This window comes from Salvia splendens, chromosome 2 (assembly GCF_004379255.2).
Source record: "Salvia splendens isolate huo1 chromosome 2, SspV2, whole genome shotgun sequence".
NCBI classification, from domain to species: domain Eukaryota; kingdom Viridiplantae; phylum Streptophyta; class Magnoliopsida; order Lamiales; family Lamiaceae; genus Salvia; species Salvia splendens.
In genome coordinates this window covers 5,851,706-5,866,657 of record NC_056033.1, presented here as the reverse complement: position 1 = coordinate 5,866,657, position 14,952 = coordinate 5,851,706, and the positions used below count along the sequence as shown (strand labels likewise).

General features: G+C 41.2%; 4 protein-coding genes across 5 annotated transcripts; 2 read left to right on the top strand and 2 right to left on the bottom strand.

Annotated features, from left to right (window-relative positions):
• Window positions 1-5: 5 nt before the first annotated feature.
• LOC121785429 (V-type proton ATPase subunit E-like) lies at window positions 6-1,821 on the bottom strand. Its single transcript, XM_042183850.1, has 5 exons — window positions 1,485-1,821; window positions 1,188-1,419; window positions 769-991; window positions 386-485; window positions 6-154 (listed from the first exon to the last, which is right to left on the bottom strand). Exons 1-5 carry the CDS (start codon window positions 1,584-1,586, stop codon window positions 131-133), a joined length of 681 nt encoding a protein of 226 aa, XP_042039784.1. The 5' UTR covers window positions 1,587-1,821; the 3' UTR covers window positions 6-130.
• Window positions 1,822-2,097: 276 nt separating this feature from the next.
• LOC121785402 (receptor-like protein kinase FERONIA) lies at window positions 2,098-5,301 on the bottom strand. Its single transcript, XM_042183817.1, has one exon. The coding sequence runs from the start codon at window positions 4,911-4,913 to the stop codon at window positions 2,370-2,372; it is 2,544 nt and encodes an 847-aa protein (XP_042039751.1). The 5' UTR covers window positions 4,914-5,301; the 3' UTR covers window positions 2,098-2,369.
• A 4,489-nt stretch (window positions 5,302-9,790) lies between these two features.
• On the top strand, window positions 9,791-10,988 carry LOC121770664 (high mobility group B protein 6-like). 2 transcript variants are annotated; one of them, XM_042167431.1, is made up of 3 exons: window positions 9,791-10,365; window positions 10,442-10,534; window positions 10,638-10,988. In XM_042167431.1, exons 1-3 carry the CDS (start codon window positions 9,898-9,900, stop codon window positions 10,689-10,691), a joined length of 615 nt encoding a protein of 204 aa, XP_042023365.1. In that variant the 5' UTR covers window positions 9,791-9,897; the 3' UTR covers window positions 10,692-10,988. The 2 variants fall into 2 exon arrangements, with proteins under 2 accessions (XP_042023365.1, XP_042023370.1); XM_042167436.1 differs by having other exon boundaries at window positions 9,793-10,365; window positions 10,442-10,516.
• Window positions 10,989-11,406: 418 nt separating this feature from the next.
• On the top strand, window positions 11,407-14,332 carry LOC121769826 (vacuolar-sorting receptor 1-like). Its single transcript, XM_042166592.1, has 11 exons — window positions 11,407-11,704; window positions 11,790-12,482; window positions 12,548-12,636; window positions 12,703-12,772; window positions 12,847-13,007; window positions 13,080-13,161; window positions 13,230-13,312; window positions 13,375-13,441; window positions 13,513-13,641; window positions 13,734-13,849; window positions 14,097-14,332. The coding sequence occupies exons 1-11, from the start codon at window positions 11,407-11,409 to the stop codon at window positions 14,193-14,195; spliced, it is 1,887 nt and encodes a 628-aa protein (XP_042022526.1). The 3' UTR covers window positions 14,196-14,332.
• Window positions 14,333-14,952: the final 620 nt, after the last annotated feature.

Here is a 14,952-nt window from a genome sequence, read left to right as displayed (position 1 = left end):
AAGGAATTGAGGCACATTTCTGTCGACTGATTGCATAAGCTCTGAGATCTAGTCTTGTTTGTTTCTTATTTCCAACACGAACAAATGATGCAAATCCACTTATTAATCTTGAATTTTGTAGTGCTTTGATCTAGCCACAGAGATGCTTGCGTATCTGCAACCAAGAAAGAGTTGAGATTAAGATGATGCATGTGACAAGGATATTATTACTTCCTATGTCTAATATAAAGCGGAACATTTCTTTTTTTTTCTCTCACTAAATTTTATATAGCAAGTATTGTTTAATGACGTGAAAAGATAATAAAATATGAGAGAAAATAGGGAGTGTAGAGTTTTCATTTTTAAAAATATATCACTTTAAATAGAACTAATGAAGTATACGTACCTCGGGAAGTTTCTGGCGATAGACAAGTTCTAATCGTGCATCCAAGGTATTTTCACATACTATTTTGCCATCGTGGGAAGCCAAAACTACCCCTCCAGAACTATTAACAATTTAAGACGTGAGACAAATTTTGTTACTCTATAATCCGTTGTAAGATGATAGTGTATATAGGGGGTGTTCGGTTGTCAAGATTAAATCTCATGATTAAATATGTATCATGTTTGGTTCATAAGATTGAACCCTTCAACTTAATCCTAGATGGATAGTCTCATGATAATTAGTCATAGCCCCCCCTCCAATTAAAATAATTTCACAACTTAATCCTAGATGGATAGTCTCATGATATTAGTCATGGCAACCGAACGCCACCATAGTTAACTAACCAAGAAGGACCAATGGAGTTTCTGTTGTCGGTAAGTGGAGGCGGCAGATACACTTTATCAACGACGACGTTCGGGACCACGAGTCCCGACTTTTTTGCATACTCACGCTTCGCTTCTTCCAACACTGAATTCACTACACTCACATCCATTTCTCTACATCTCAACAGCACCGAAGTCTCCTTGAGCCGCATCAAGCTCTGAATAATCAACGCTCTGACAAGACCTTTCAATAGAGATTTAAAATAAAAAATATTTCATCCATTCACGAAAAACAGTCTCATATTTTCATTTTGATATGTCCATCAAAATTAGTCTATTTTCATTTGTGGAAACTTCATCTACCATATTTTCGTTCATAAATGAGACTATTTTTATTTAGCATGCACAAAATAAATAAATACTCCATCTATCAGTATCACCTTTGTATGAGGTCTTTTTACCAGCAACTTGCAGGAGCTCCTTCCGAGTAGCGTCCTTCATCTCGTTCACGACGTCGTCTTGCGCCTGAAGCACTTGGATGCGCGAGGCGTTGAGCTGCATCGAGTACTCTATCTTCTTGCGAATGTCAACCTGCTTGCTCTTTCGCTCGTATTCCTGTCTGATCTTCTTCTTCTCGGCCTCGACTATTTGCAGTTTCTCGATATTGCATTCCTGTGTGTAGGCATCGTGAGTATTTTACGAGATAGTATGGTAAGAAATTGAGGAGAAAAAGCAACCTCTTCGGCGCAAAGGGTGATCTCGTTGGCTTTCTCTTGGGCTTCTTGGCGGATGAACTGCACCATCTGCTGTATCTGCTTCGACACTTGTTGGTCGTTCATTTTGCCTGCTTTTCTTCTTGATCACTTCTTGATTTTTACCATTTCATTGAAAAGGGAATCAAGCATTATAGCAAACACTGAGGGGGAGAGAGAAAACTATGCCGCAAACAACGTGATGAGAATTTGAAGGCCTCTAAATTCGGAGAAATTATGGACCAAGTCAATCTTAATTTAATACTTGGATCAGATCAACAAATGAAATTAAATATTCATAGCATATAATATAGTCGCATTGGCTGAGCTTCCAAAATTTTACATACTTATTAACAAATTTAATACCGGTAATTTATTTGTATTAATGGTGATTTTCCCCTTTTTTACTTGCATACATGCTTTTCTCAATTTGTGAATTAGAACTAATTTAAATAATTAAATTCTTACCTCCTAGAATTCTGGTATGAAAATAGGTCTCTAGTCTTTGCAGTTGTCTCTGTTGCTATCTTATTGTATTTAGTTGTCTCTATCTTTTTCCTACAACTTACTATTCCGTAATACTTAATGCCCACCACACTATTTGTAAGAAGAAATGCACGATCACAAATTAAAAAAGTGCATATATTTTTATAGGACAGAGGGAGGGAGTATATTTTATGGTTCGCTCATTCATTTTTCTTAAATTTTCTCTAATTACCCGTATCTCTTGCAGCCCTATCGCAAATGCCACAACCGATACCGAGAGTCTGAGAATTGAGATACTCTACAAGTGACAACAGACGAGTCAATATTCTGAGTCAACATAAAAACACAGGTGCATACAATGTCGAAATGCAGCATAGAATGAGTTCATCGCCCATCCGCATTCATAATCTGAGAAAAAACAGCACTCGGAGTCGCCCCACTCGAGTCCAGACTAGCAACACTCCTCGACAAATCGAAATCATCGGCAACAACCACAAGTCCCTCCTCCGCGCTCTCCTGCAGCTGCAGCGCGAACTCCAGATTCCACAGCACATCCCCCATCGACGGCCTCTCCGCCCCCACTTCATCCACGCACTTCGCCGCCGTCTCCGCAAACTTCTCAAAGCTCTCCGCCGCTATCTTCCCCACCAGACACGGGTCCCTTATCCCACCAAGACTCCCCTCCTCGTAGCACCGCCGCGCCCACTCCGCCAGGCTCACCTGCTCCTTCGGCAGCTTCCGCATCAGCGGCGGCCGCCCGCACAGCACCTCGAACAGCACCACCCCGAACGAGTACACGTCTGATTTCTCCGTCAGCTGCTGCCTCCTGTAGTACTCCGGGTCCAGGTACCCGAAGCTCCCCTTCACTAAGGTGCTCACGTGCGTGTCCTCCATCGAAGGCCCTGTTTTCGACAGCCCGAAATCGGACACCTTCGCCACCCATTTCTCGTCTAAGAGGATGTTTGTGGTCTTCACGTCGCGGTGGATGATGGTTTGTTTCACTCCCGTGTGAAGGTAGTGCAGTCCCCGAGCCGCGCCGATGCAGATCCCGAGCCTCTGCTTCCAGGAGAGGGCCGGGGTGGCGGGGTTCGGGGCGTTGTAGAGATGCTCGCGGAGGGTCCCGTTCGACATGTAGTCGTACACGAGGATCATCTCGTGCTTCTCTTGGCAGAATCCGATGAGGGAGACGAGGTGGCGGTGGCGGAGTTTGGACAGCATCTCGATCTCTGTTTGGAACTCGTGCACCCCTTGCTGTGAGAGAGGGTTCCCTCGTTTGATGGCGACTTTGGTGGTGGTGCCGTCGGTGATCTCCACCTCGCCGCGGTAGACTTTTCCGAAGCCGCCGAGGCCGAGGAGGAGAGCCTCATCGAAGTTGTTTGTGGCAGCTTTGATCTCCGCGAAGGAGAAGTGGCGGCAGAGTCCCGAAGGGAGGCTGCTGCCGATTGATGTGGCGGTGGTGGTGGTGGTGCCGGAAAATAACGAAGGTGAATTGCCGTACTTTGATAAAGTGAGCCACCCATCTTCTTCACCGGCGGCGGCATTTCGGCGGCGGCGAGCAACTAGGATTACAATTACAACCACTAGAAGAGCGGAAGCTCCGGCGCCGACACCTCCTCCGATGGCGGCGGAGTGATTCTTAGACGGCGGTTTATTGCTTGAAGGAGCGTCGGATTCGGGTAGGGTTAGGGTTGGATTCGGGCCACCGAGATTCCCTCTACTGTCATTAATCTTGAAAATCTCCAATCCGTTCAAGATCGCGTCGTAGAATTGAGGACTCGAAGCAGTATAAGGATGCAAATCCAGCCAAAGATTCTGCTGCGACGGACCGGTAGCGACGAACACCACAAAATCCCGGTGAATCGGAACTCCATTTCCGCCGGCCCAGGCGATCACATCCGCCACCGCCGCCGCAGTCTGTTTGTTCAAGAAAATGGTGAAAACAATCTGATTCGTTTTATATATATCGCCGCTTATCTCACAGAAATGAAGCCTAACAAGGTATGAAAATCCAGAATCAATTTTGAAGTACCAAGTAAGATTTGAATTCCGATTAACAGACGAATTCGGCCCCATTGATCTCAGCGTCGTGTATAAACCCAGCGGCGCCGCGTAGTTTACCGGCGCAGCCACCGTCACGTTGGGATCAAGTCTTCTGACGACACCATGCGCCGCGCCGAACAAGTAATCATCGTCGTTTCCCCACGACCGGAAAAGTCCGTTGTCGTCGGACGGCTTGATGGCGTTTTCTCCGACGTTAAGGCGGCGGACGTTTTCCAAGGCCGTCGCGTTGTCAATCTGGAAACCACTGGATTGACCGACTGCGAGAGCAGACGCAGTGGCGAAAGTGTCGGGATGCGACACGAGTTCGATCCCGTTCACGAAAGCGTAAGAGTTGGTGTGATCAGAAGCCGGCGCGAATGTGACCGTGAGAGATTCTTCTCCGGCGGGAATGTTAATGGAAAACTCCTTCACCATGTGAGTGAGTTGGAGAGCTTCCATGGTCTGCGCGGCGCTGAAGTTTTTCAGGAGGGTGTAGGCGCTGGAGGTGGCAGAGAAGAGGGCGTCGGCGGCGGTGAGGTTTCCGTATGCGGCGGAGTAGAAGTGGAGGCGGAGGAAGACGCGGCCTGGGGATGCTGGGATGGTGTAGGTGAAGTTGGAGCGGGAGACTCGGGCGGTCATGTAGGGGACTTGACTGACGTCGGGCTTCTGTGTGGCGGCGGTGGCAGCGGTTGCGGTGGTGGAGGGAGAGAAGGTGGTGTCGGAGATCCATTTTCGGCCGTCGGATTCGGTGGAATTTGGGCCTCCGCAGTTCAAGAAAATCTGATCAATTGGGACGTAGTTTGTTTGATTTTGGGATTTGACATCGATTAGGTTATAAGTTAAGAAGCAAATAGTGATAATTCCCAGAAGTTGAATGATGTTTCTCATGGCAAAAAGATAAACAAAATTTGTTATCAAGTGAATGTGGTAATGAATTTCATGATCATCTATGGCAAGGCAAATATAATACTAGTAGGAGCAAGAGAGAGAGAGAGAAGGGGTAAAAGGTTTGATCAGCAGAAGCATGCTAAGAAAGTTAAATCAAGTTGCAAGAAACTGCGACCAAGTATTACTTCAATCTAACTAATTCTTGGTCGGAAAATCCTGCTTCTTTACTACTACTACTACTACTATTTTATTGTCTAAGAGATTTGTGTTTTTCTCTTCTGTTGTTTTCAGGGATTAAAGAAGGTAAATTTGTGTTCTAGTGTAGACTGGACTTTGAGTGGGTAACCTTATAACTCAAAGCTCCATTGTCAAGGAGTAGCTTAAAAGATTTCAGGCAAATTGTCTAAAAAACAAGTTAATTTCTAGTTGTTCTTGCAACTTTTACAAATGTTAGGTTTATGTATTTCTCTTAATTGTCTAGTAATGAAATTTTTTGATGTGGCATGTGAATAAGTAAAATTAAAGACATGATTGACTAAATGTATTAAAAATTTAAAATGACATTGTTTATATACATGGCCGAACATTTTGTTCACATAATATTTTCCGTATGTCATATCATACATAATTTTCCCTGAATTCAAGATTATGGAATAATTGACAAAAATGTGAAATTTATAATATAACTGGTTTATTTTTTTAAGTTCCAAGATTGACTTTGATGATTTTTTCGACAATTTGGCCAAAGATTTAAACAGATAGAAGTGTTCGTTTTGTGCATATGAGAGTTCTTTGCATACGCTTTAGGGGAAAAGGATTGATATGTTTAAGGCAAATTGATGGCTAATAATAATGAATTAAGGTAATTGTTTAAGGCAAATCGATGGCTAATAATAGTGCAGTATATAAACTAATTAGTTGTTCCCCTTAAGCATACCATCCATAAATGGAACATAATGTGTAAAACGTAAACATATTAAAAGAGTAATACTATATACTATAGTATTACTAGTATAATGGTTGTCGATGATATGCTGAAAGAGTCACGCAATGTCTATGTCAGGAAAACAATGAATTGTGAGGATAATGAAATGTTCTTTTAATGAACTACTACTATCATTAATATATAACTACTAGTAGTATATGAAATTTGGTAGCAGTCAAGTTGCGAAACCAGCCACAACCAAAAGTTAAAAAGTACTCCACTTTTTTAAATGAATACTCCCTTAAACACGATGTGACCCATTGCACTATATGGGAGCTACTCAATTGCATGTTGGCTTGCATGAAGGAGACGACCTAAGAGCACCCGCAACGCGTGCCGAAACCGTTCCGCGTGCCGTTCCGCCGGAACGGTTTCGCCGCGGAACGCGTTGCGGCGCTGCATTCCGCTCCCGTCCCGTTCCCATTCCGTGCCGGGTGCCGACGGCACGTAACGCGGGACGGAACAAGCCGCCACGCGCCTGGGCGACGTGGCCGATCCCCGTGCGTGCGTGCTTCCCACTCGCCGGCCCGCGAGTGGGACACGTCAGCAATGACGCAATAATTATTTTTTTTTATAAAAATCGAATTTTAAAAAAAAAAAAAATTTTTTTAAACGGTAACATTACCGTTTTTTTTAACTTTTTCTTAATTTTTTTAATTTTTATTTTTATTTTCTTATTCTATAAATACACCTAATTCATTCATTTTATACACAACTACACATCTATTCTTCCTACATCAACATCAATTTCTCTCCAATTTTCATATTCTATCTCTTCAAAAAATGTCCGGCGACGGCAATTACGGTGGTGGCGGCGCCGGAGGGTGGGATCTCAACGCGTTCGGCGATTGGGAGACCATGTACAACACACTTGGTGGTTCTGGGTCATCGACGCCGGGCACGCAGGGGTCGGCGACGCCGGGTGGGTACCAACCACCCACTTTCGATGTGGATGCCTACGCTCGAGGCTCCGGCTCGCGGCTTTCCCAGGGTTTGTCCCAGATTCGGGAGGATATCCCCGTTGAACCCACTCAGGGAGGAGGCCGAGGCGGTGGAAGCTACAGGGCTGCGTCTGAGGCACCCGAGGAGGATGAGGAGGAGGAGCCGGAGGATCTGGGCCGGCATCCCTACACCAACGAAGAAACAAAGGCGGTGTACACCGCCTGGCTCACCGTCTCATATGATCCCATCGTCGGCAACCAACAAGCCGCCAAGTGCTTCTGGGAAAAGGTCCGTGATGTCTACCACGAGACTAAGCCGAAAGGGGCCCGGAAGCGCAAATATACAATGCTTCGTGCTCACTTTGGCCGAGTCGATTTACAGGTCAAAAAATTCTGCGGGATCTACTCCTCCGAAGCGGCGCACTACCAAAGCGGAGCTTCGGGCGCCGACATACTGAGGGCGGCTATGCGCGCCTTCCACCAGGACACCGGTGTACAGTTCAAATATGTTGATATTTGGCAGCTCGTCAAGGACGAGGAAAGGTGGGCCGGTGGTGTCCGCTCCAGCTCGGGATCAACCTCAAAGCGGACGAAGCACACGACGAGCGGCCAGTACTCGTCTGGTGACACCGATGCGCCCAGTGATCGTGGCACGCAGGAGGTTGGGGTTACGGCCGCCGAGTACGAGGGATCTAGCCGTGGGCGCCGTCGTCCGCAAGGGACGAAGGCGGCGAAAGCGGCTAGAGCGAGGAAGGGCCGAGGAGAATCAAGCCAGTCGGCCTCGGGATCGGGCTCACAAGGAGGCTCGAACACACTTATGGTGGCGTACATAACCGCCACAATGGCGGACACTTCCCGCTTCTCGTACGCCCAATTCACGGCCTGGTGGAACGGAATTGTGCATATGGCAGGACTACTTGGTCTTCCCCCTCCCCCTAAACCTCGACCGCCTCCGGAGGATGATTCGCCGGCGGAGTAGTTTTTTTATTTTCCCACGTTTAATTGTGTGTTTTTTATTGTGTGTTTTTTATTTTTTTAGGATTTGAATTGTGTGTTTTTTTTAATTTTTTTAAGTTTAAGTTGTAATTTTTTTTAATATTGTGTGTTTTTTAATAAAGTATGTTTGTTTTTTAATAAAGTATGTTTGTAGTGTGTTTATTTAATTTAATTTAGTTGGAAATAAAAATAAAAATTGAAATAGAATGAATAGTAATTTAAGGAACGGTTAAGGAACGGTTAAGGAACGGAGGGTTGCAGGTTCCGTTCCTTAGTTAAGGAATGGAGTAAAAAAGTACAGTGGGGCCCTCAAATAGTGGTTTAAGGAACGGTATAGGAACGGTATAGGAACAGCGTTGTGGATGGCCTAAGCATTAGTATATTTGTTAATCATATTATTTTATTTGAAATATAATAAGAAATAATAATAGTAATAATACAATTATAAAACTCAACTAGCCAGTACACAACACAAATCAGAAAAAAAAATAAAAAAAAATCAAGCAGCCGATTAGCCGAGGTCAATCACTACCATGAGTCGGATTATTTTCGAAAAAAAAAAACTGTTTTCAGTCTTAGTCAAGATTCAATTGTAATAATAAAACAAACTAAAAATTGATATAAATCTATTTACATTTTCCCTTTTCTTGGGCTGGGCTAGTTTTATGATGAGGTTAACTTATTCAACTAGAGTAAATTGTCACAAGGGTTAGTCCAAATAGCTATCATAATATTCAGTGTAGCCTCTTACTAAAAAAATAATACTATCGCGCATATTCGACCAATTTTGACACGACATAAGTTTTAAAAAATAAGTGAAAATATTAATAAAGTGTGAGTTCTACTTTTATTTGAAATATGAATTATATGTTAATAAAATGTAAATAGATTGCTAGTCCAATTACCAAAAACAGTAAAAGTAAATATGCTATGGATTCTAAACAAACCGAAAAGGAAAATATGAGACAAATATTTGTTGACGGATTAAGTATTGGATATATCATAATGATTCTATAATCTTCATATTTAAATTTAAATAAAAAAATAGTAAATTAAACCCTACAATATAGTCACCACGTAGTGATAAATGTACAATTGTACGTATATAATCGAACTCTTTTTAACATTTAACATTGAAAATTGTTTTATAAATATTAATTGATTTAAAATAAATTTCATACTAATCATTTTGCAACACTTCAAAAAAAATTGAAATTTTAATTTAAATATTTGTATAAACAAGTAAAAAAATATTTTTTTACTAAAAATTGTATAATTAATTTGAATCAAGCTCGAAATAATCATGTTACGATTTGACATAAAATTTTTATATCACTTCTTTCTTATTGCTACATATAATACGATAAATGACAAAATTAATTTTTAATTAATTTATTTAAATTTAAAAATTTAAGGATACTATGTACATGTACAATTGGTACATTTATCTTTTCTTTTTTATAAAAGTTACACATTATATCATGATTTGAACATTAATTAACAAAATAATCAATAATGGATAGACACTAAAAGTAAAAAACATGCAAAAATCACATGATCACAAAGTGCGCTAAATTCCTTTTATTTTGTCATTACAAATCTCTTTAAATTTGAATAAATGATAAGCACAATAAATGCATTTCATAACATGTCAAAAATTGAATAGAACCATAAAGTAAAATTCAGAATGAAAATGTAAAAATACCTTTTTAGTGTCATTCAAAATGATCACGTTTCTATATTTATAATCGCCCTTCATTACTATACTTCACTATTTTTTTCTCTACTTTATTGGACTCAAAATTTTCATCTAAAATTATGTTTTATATAAGAAAATGGTGATCTTGAATGAGATAGGACGAAGTATTGATTTATCAGTAGTTAATCTTGATTTGAATTTGAATCATTTAATTTTGTATGACCAACTCCCACATAACTAGCCGTTGCTTTTTTTAAAAAAATTCAAATCCATTCATTCTTCATCCTCTTCATTCACTCTTTTTTATGTTCTTAACCACTCCTCTTCTCACCAACAATCTCAATCACATTCTTCGAAGATAAAATGCTGGTAGCTCGATCCCCAATCTCCGGCCACAAGATGCACCACCGCCCGAGCAGCGGCCGCAAACCGCTCCAGCCGAAGAACTCTCCGGCGACTCCTTCCGCCACAAACCTAAAACCAAATCCAAATCCAAATCCAAATCCAAATCACGCAGCTGTTTTTTGGAGTGAAATCGATCAGAGTAACAAGGAGAATATCTACTCCACCCCTGTGAAAAAGGAGCGTATCCAATTTCAGATCGAGTTTGACTCCTTCGATGCTTCTCTCGCGGAGGAACTGAACGCAATCCGGGAAAAGGTCGAGCGGCTGCGGATCGATAAGGAGAAGACCGATAAGATGCTGAGAGAGAGAGCGCTCCTGCTCGATTCGCAGATGAAGGAGATCGTCGATAGAGGGATGCTGCAGAAGCAGCTCGAGATTGAGGTCGATCGCCTCTTCCGATTGAAGGAGATCAAGCTTTCCTGCAAGGTATGCATTGTAGATAGTTAACACTTTTGATAAATGTCGAATTGATTCGGAGCTGATTGTTGGTGGAAATGTGTAGAGCGTATCGCCGATTCGATCGTTGAGGCAGAAGGAGCAAGCGAAGAGGATGAATCAGCAGCAGGATCAGTTCAAGGCAAGTGCAATTTTGGGGGTTAGGGTTTATCTTTTGTTTCTCACTTTCATCTATTGATTCATTCAGCTGCGAAATTGAAAATGGAATTTGTTGTGAGTTAGTTGCTGTGTTTGTTTTTCAGGCCAAGAATCAGTCTGAAGAAGTGAAAGAAGAAAGCATGATGAGTGAGAACTGAAGTGATTTTGGATACTATTTTTCATCGCCATTTCTGTTTTTCCTCTGGAAAATCAGAGGCAGATTATCATTATCATTAGTAGTACATAATAGTAATATTTTATTTGAGAATGTTTTTGTTGTAATGTTTCTGTTTTTTATTTAAAAGAACTCTTTGAATTAAGTAGTACAACAATTACACAATCTCAACATTATTATTAATTTGTACAAAAATTGTACAGAATTCAGTGTAACAGATTTGGTTTCAAGATAAATGAGCATGTAATACTAAAGAATTCAGTGTGAATGATAACTTTAATTGCTGTGTTCAGGTCTTGACCAACTAACTATTCCCGATTTAGACCTGATCAACTAACTGCGGTTTCTTAGATCTACATGCATACTGTTTTCACGCTCCTAAATTAGTGTCTTTGCAGCTGTTAAAAAAATAAAAATAAAAATAGTTCTACATGTATGAACTCGTTGAGTTTGAGTTTTAATCATACATTCATGCCTTGAGCATATAATTAATAAATACAAAATCTATCTCCTTGATCTGTTTCTCTTGTTTATATTCATTCAGAAAACAGTCTTCAGAATTAAAGATTCAAACTTTATTATATTGCACTTGTGGGATTTGTTTTGTTGATGTAAAATCGGAGTATTGGAGAAAAAGGGCTCTTTCCTTCTTGATTGAAAGTGAGAATCTTAAAAGATATACACATTGATAGAAGAAGATGAGAGAAAAAGTGAGCGTTTTTGTGTGTGTTTGTGTGTTAATGTTTGGATCAATGTGTTGGGGAGCTTTCCTCGTGGAGAAGAACAATTTGAAGGTGACATCACCTGAGTCAGTGAAAGGCGTCTATGAATGTGCAATAGGAAATTTTGGAGTGCCTCAATATGGAGGAACAATGGTTGGCTCAATATTCTACCCCAAATCCAATCAGAAGGGCTGCAAGCCTTTCAAAGACTCTGACGTTTCGTGGAAGAACAAGCCCGGTGGCATCCCCGTCTTCCTCCTTGCAGATCGAGGAGGTAATATGATACAGATATCTATTCCACCTCATTACATATATACTCCTTTTGCATGTATTAAACATTCTTGAATGTTGTGTGGCAGAATGCTATTTTACGTTGAAGGCGTGGAACGCACAGAAAGTGGGCGTGGCGGCCATCCTCGTTGCAGATGACCGAGTCGAGCCTCTGATCACAATGGACACACCCGAGAATGGTGACACGCAGCCGGATTACCTCCAAAACATAAGCATTCCTTCAGCATTGATCAGCAAAGGGCTAGGTGATAGGATCAAAGAAGTGTTGTCGAAAGGGGAGCTTGTGAGCATCAATCTTGATTGGAGAGAGGCTCTCCCACACCCGGATGAGCGAGTTGAGTATGAGTTTTGGACTAATAGCAACGACGAATGTGGCCCAAAGTGTGAGAGCCAGTTGAACTTTTTGATGAATTTCAAAGGGGCTGCTCAGATTCTTGAGCGGAAGGGCTACACCGAGTTCACTCCTCATTACATCACGTGGTACTGTCCCGTGGCGTTCATCATGAGCCAGCAGTGCAAGTCGCAGTGCATAAACTATGGGAGGTACTGCGATCCTGACCCCGAGCAGGACTTCAGCAGAGGGTATGATGGCAAGGATGTGGTTGTCCAAAACCTGAGGCAGGCGTGTTTCTTTAAGGTTGCGAAGGAAAGTGGGAAGCCGTGGCAATGGTGGGACTACGTGACAGACTTTTCGATCAGGTGTCCCATGAAAGACAAGAAGTATAACAAAGAGTGTGCTGATAGAGTGATCAAGTCACTTGGTAGGCCAAAGTTTGAGTATGTTTTTCTATGGTTCTTGATGATCTGATTGAGTCTTGTTTTACAGGATACGATGTTAGGAAGATCGATCAGTGCATTGGAGACATTGAGGCGGACGTAGACAACCCTGTCCTAAAAGCAGAACAAGAAGCACAGGTTTGGATTTAGTTTTCTTTACTCTGCCTTCTTTGGCTGAAACTTGTGGATGCAATTTGTGATCAGGTTGGGAAGGGCCCGCGCGGAGACGTGACTATACTGCCAACGCTAGTTATAAACAATCGGCAATATAGAGGTATCAAGAGCAAGAAATGGCCTTTGTGATATGACAGATGTGACAAGAATGATTTTGTGCATTGTTTGATCTAGGCAAGCTGGAAAAAGCAGCAATTCTCAAGGCCATATGTTCGGGTTTCGAAGAGACTACTGAGCCTGCCATTTGCTTGAGTCGAGATATGGAGACGAACGAGTGCCTACAGAACAATGGAGGATGCTGGCAGGATGATTCTGCTAACTTTACCGCTTGCAGGGTATTTTATTTCATTTCTCAACTTAATGTGGTTGTGGTTTGTTGTTGTACTAAATAGCAAAGAGTATTGTAGGACACTTTCCGGGGTAGGGTGTGCCACTGCCCGGTCGTGCAAGGGGTTAAGTTCGTAGGCGATGGCTATACTCACTGTGAAGGTATTATAACAGCATGAAAGGGCTTGCGAGAGTGATGAATAATGCATTTTGCTCATCTCTTTGTGCAGCTTCAGGGCCTTTGAGGTGTGGGATAAGCAATGGAGGGTGTTGGAAGGAAAAGAGGCACGGTCGAACGTATACGGCTTGCACTGTGAGTAGTATGGCTGATTTTGAACTATTGAAATATTGTTGATTGTGGTGTGAAAGTTGCAGGATGATCATATATCAGGTTGCAGTTGCCCACAGGGATTTAGAGGAGATGGTGTAAGAGATTGTGAAGGTAAGAACATCTTATGTAATGAGAATAGTGGGTTTGTTGGTTTTACTAATTGGTGATGAATGATTTGTTAGATGTGGATGAATGCAAGGAAGAGCAAGCATGCCAATGCCCAAATTGCAAATGCAAAAACACATGGGGGAGTTATGAATGCAGTTGCAAAAACCATCTACTTTACATTCATGAACATGATACTTGTATTAGTAAGTATATACATATTAGCGAAAATTTGCCTGTGATTGGCCAAATTAATTTTATCAGGAAGTGGAAATAAAAGGAAATATATATGGTGCAGGTAAAGAGGGTGGTGGTGGTATTAGTGAGGTGAGTTGGGGCATAATGTGGGTGGTCATCCTAGGGTTGTGCCTGGCTGGAGTAGTTGGCTATGCTCTTTACAAATATAGGCTTCGAGTAAGCCTCAACAGAGTATTACTCCCTCCATCCCGGACTACTTGCACTTATTTCCTTTCTGGGCGTCCCAAGTTATTTGCACTATTTCCATTTTTAGTAAAAATTATCACCTACAGCCGCAATTGTTGACTTTGCTATACACTCATTCCTTAATCTCCGTGCCGAAAAGGAAATGTGCGAGTAGCCCGGGACGGATAGAGTACTTTTTATGGCGAGCAGGTTTGATTTAGATGGAAAATGCGTGCAGGGTTACATGGATTCGGAGATAAGGGCTATAATGGCTCAGTACATGCCCTTGGACAATCAAGTCGAACTGCCCAATCATCTTCCTCAAGGGGCTGTCTAATTAAGTTTGATTGTACACTAATGTTTTCGTGCATGAATGGTGTGAGAAACCGTGAGGACTGAACTCTAGATCACTCGTTTATAGACATGATTTAATGATTACTATATATCAAATATATTTCTTGTTTATAGTGAAAATATTTCTAGTGTGACAAATTGAAAATATATCAAATATTTCATGTTTTGCGTTGGTGTGGCAAATTGGAAAATTATGAAATAAATTGATGTTGTTAGTGGTTCCGACATATAATCTCCACTATCTAATAGAAGCCCATCTTTTGACCCAATTACAGCCCAGTTTTATATTGATTTGATTCAATAGTTTTATTGGGCTTCGACCTTTATTTATTTTATTCGTTCGAATATTATTTTGATATGCTTTCTTTTATGAAGTAAATACTCTCATCCCTCCAATTGGAGTATATATATTCAGACAGCGTGCGTTATGGATGATAAACCATCAAACTTCAGTATAATAACATAATTTATACATAACTTCCACAATAGGTAATTAATATCAAAACAGAATGACATTGTTTTGTCCAAAATAAGATCATTTACTCCCTCCATCACACAAAACTTTATGGGGACGGATGGAATATTAGTTTCGAATTTTTACCGCAAAAAATTTAAAAAATATTGATTTTATATTCAAATTTAAAAGAATTATGGATTGATCATGCAAAATAAATTGTGATTTAAACTACAATTATCCATATAGCATATACTCCATATGTATGCACTTTATTGATTCAACA

Coding starts and splice junctions, on each gene's coding strand:
- LOC121785429 (XM_042183850.1), bottom strand. CDS start 1,586: ATGAACGACCAACAAGTGTCGAAGCAGATACAGCAGATGGTGCAGTTC. Junction 992..1,187: donor TAAAAAGACCTCATACAAAG/GTGATACTGATA, acceptor CTCTATTGAAAG/GTCTTGTCAGAGCGTTGATT. Junction 155..385: donor ATCGCCAGAAACTTCCCGAG/GTACGTATACTT, acceptor TCTTGGTTGCAG/ATACGCAAGCATCTCTGTGG.
- LOC121785402 (XM_042183817.1), bottom strand. CDS start 4,913: ATGAGAAACATCATTCAACTTCTGGGAATTATCACTATTTGCTTCTTA.
- LOC121770664 (XM_042167431.1), top strand. CDS start 9,898: ATGCTGGTAGCTCGATCCCCAATCTCCGGCCACAAGATGCACCACCGC. Junction 10,366..10,441: donor AGATCAAGCTTTCCTGCAAG/GTATGCATTGTA, acceptor GGAAATGTGTAG/AGCGTATCGCCGATTCGATC. Junction 10,535..10,637: donor AGGCAAGTGCAATTTTGGGG/GTTAGGGTTTAT, acceptor TTTGTTTTTCAG/GCCAAGAATCAGTCTGAAGA.
- LOC121769826 (XM_042166592.1), top strand. CDS start 11,407: ATGAGAGAAAAAGTGAGCGTTTTTGTGTGTGTTTGTGTGTTAATGTTT. Junction 12,483..12,547: donor TAGAGTGATCAAGTCACTTG/GTAGGCCAAAGT, acceptor CTTGTTTTACAG/GATACGATGTTAGGAAGATC. Junction 13,008..13,079: donor CTAACTTTACCGCTTGCAGG/GTATTTTATTTC, acceptor AGAGTATTGTAG/GACACTTTCCGGGGTAGGGT.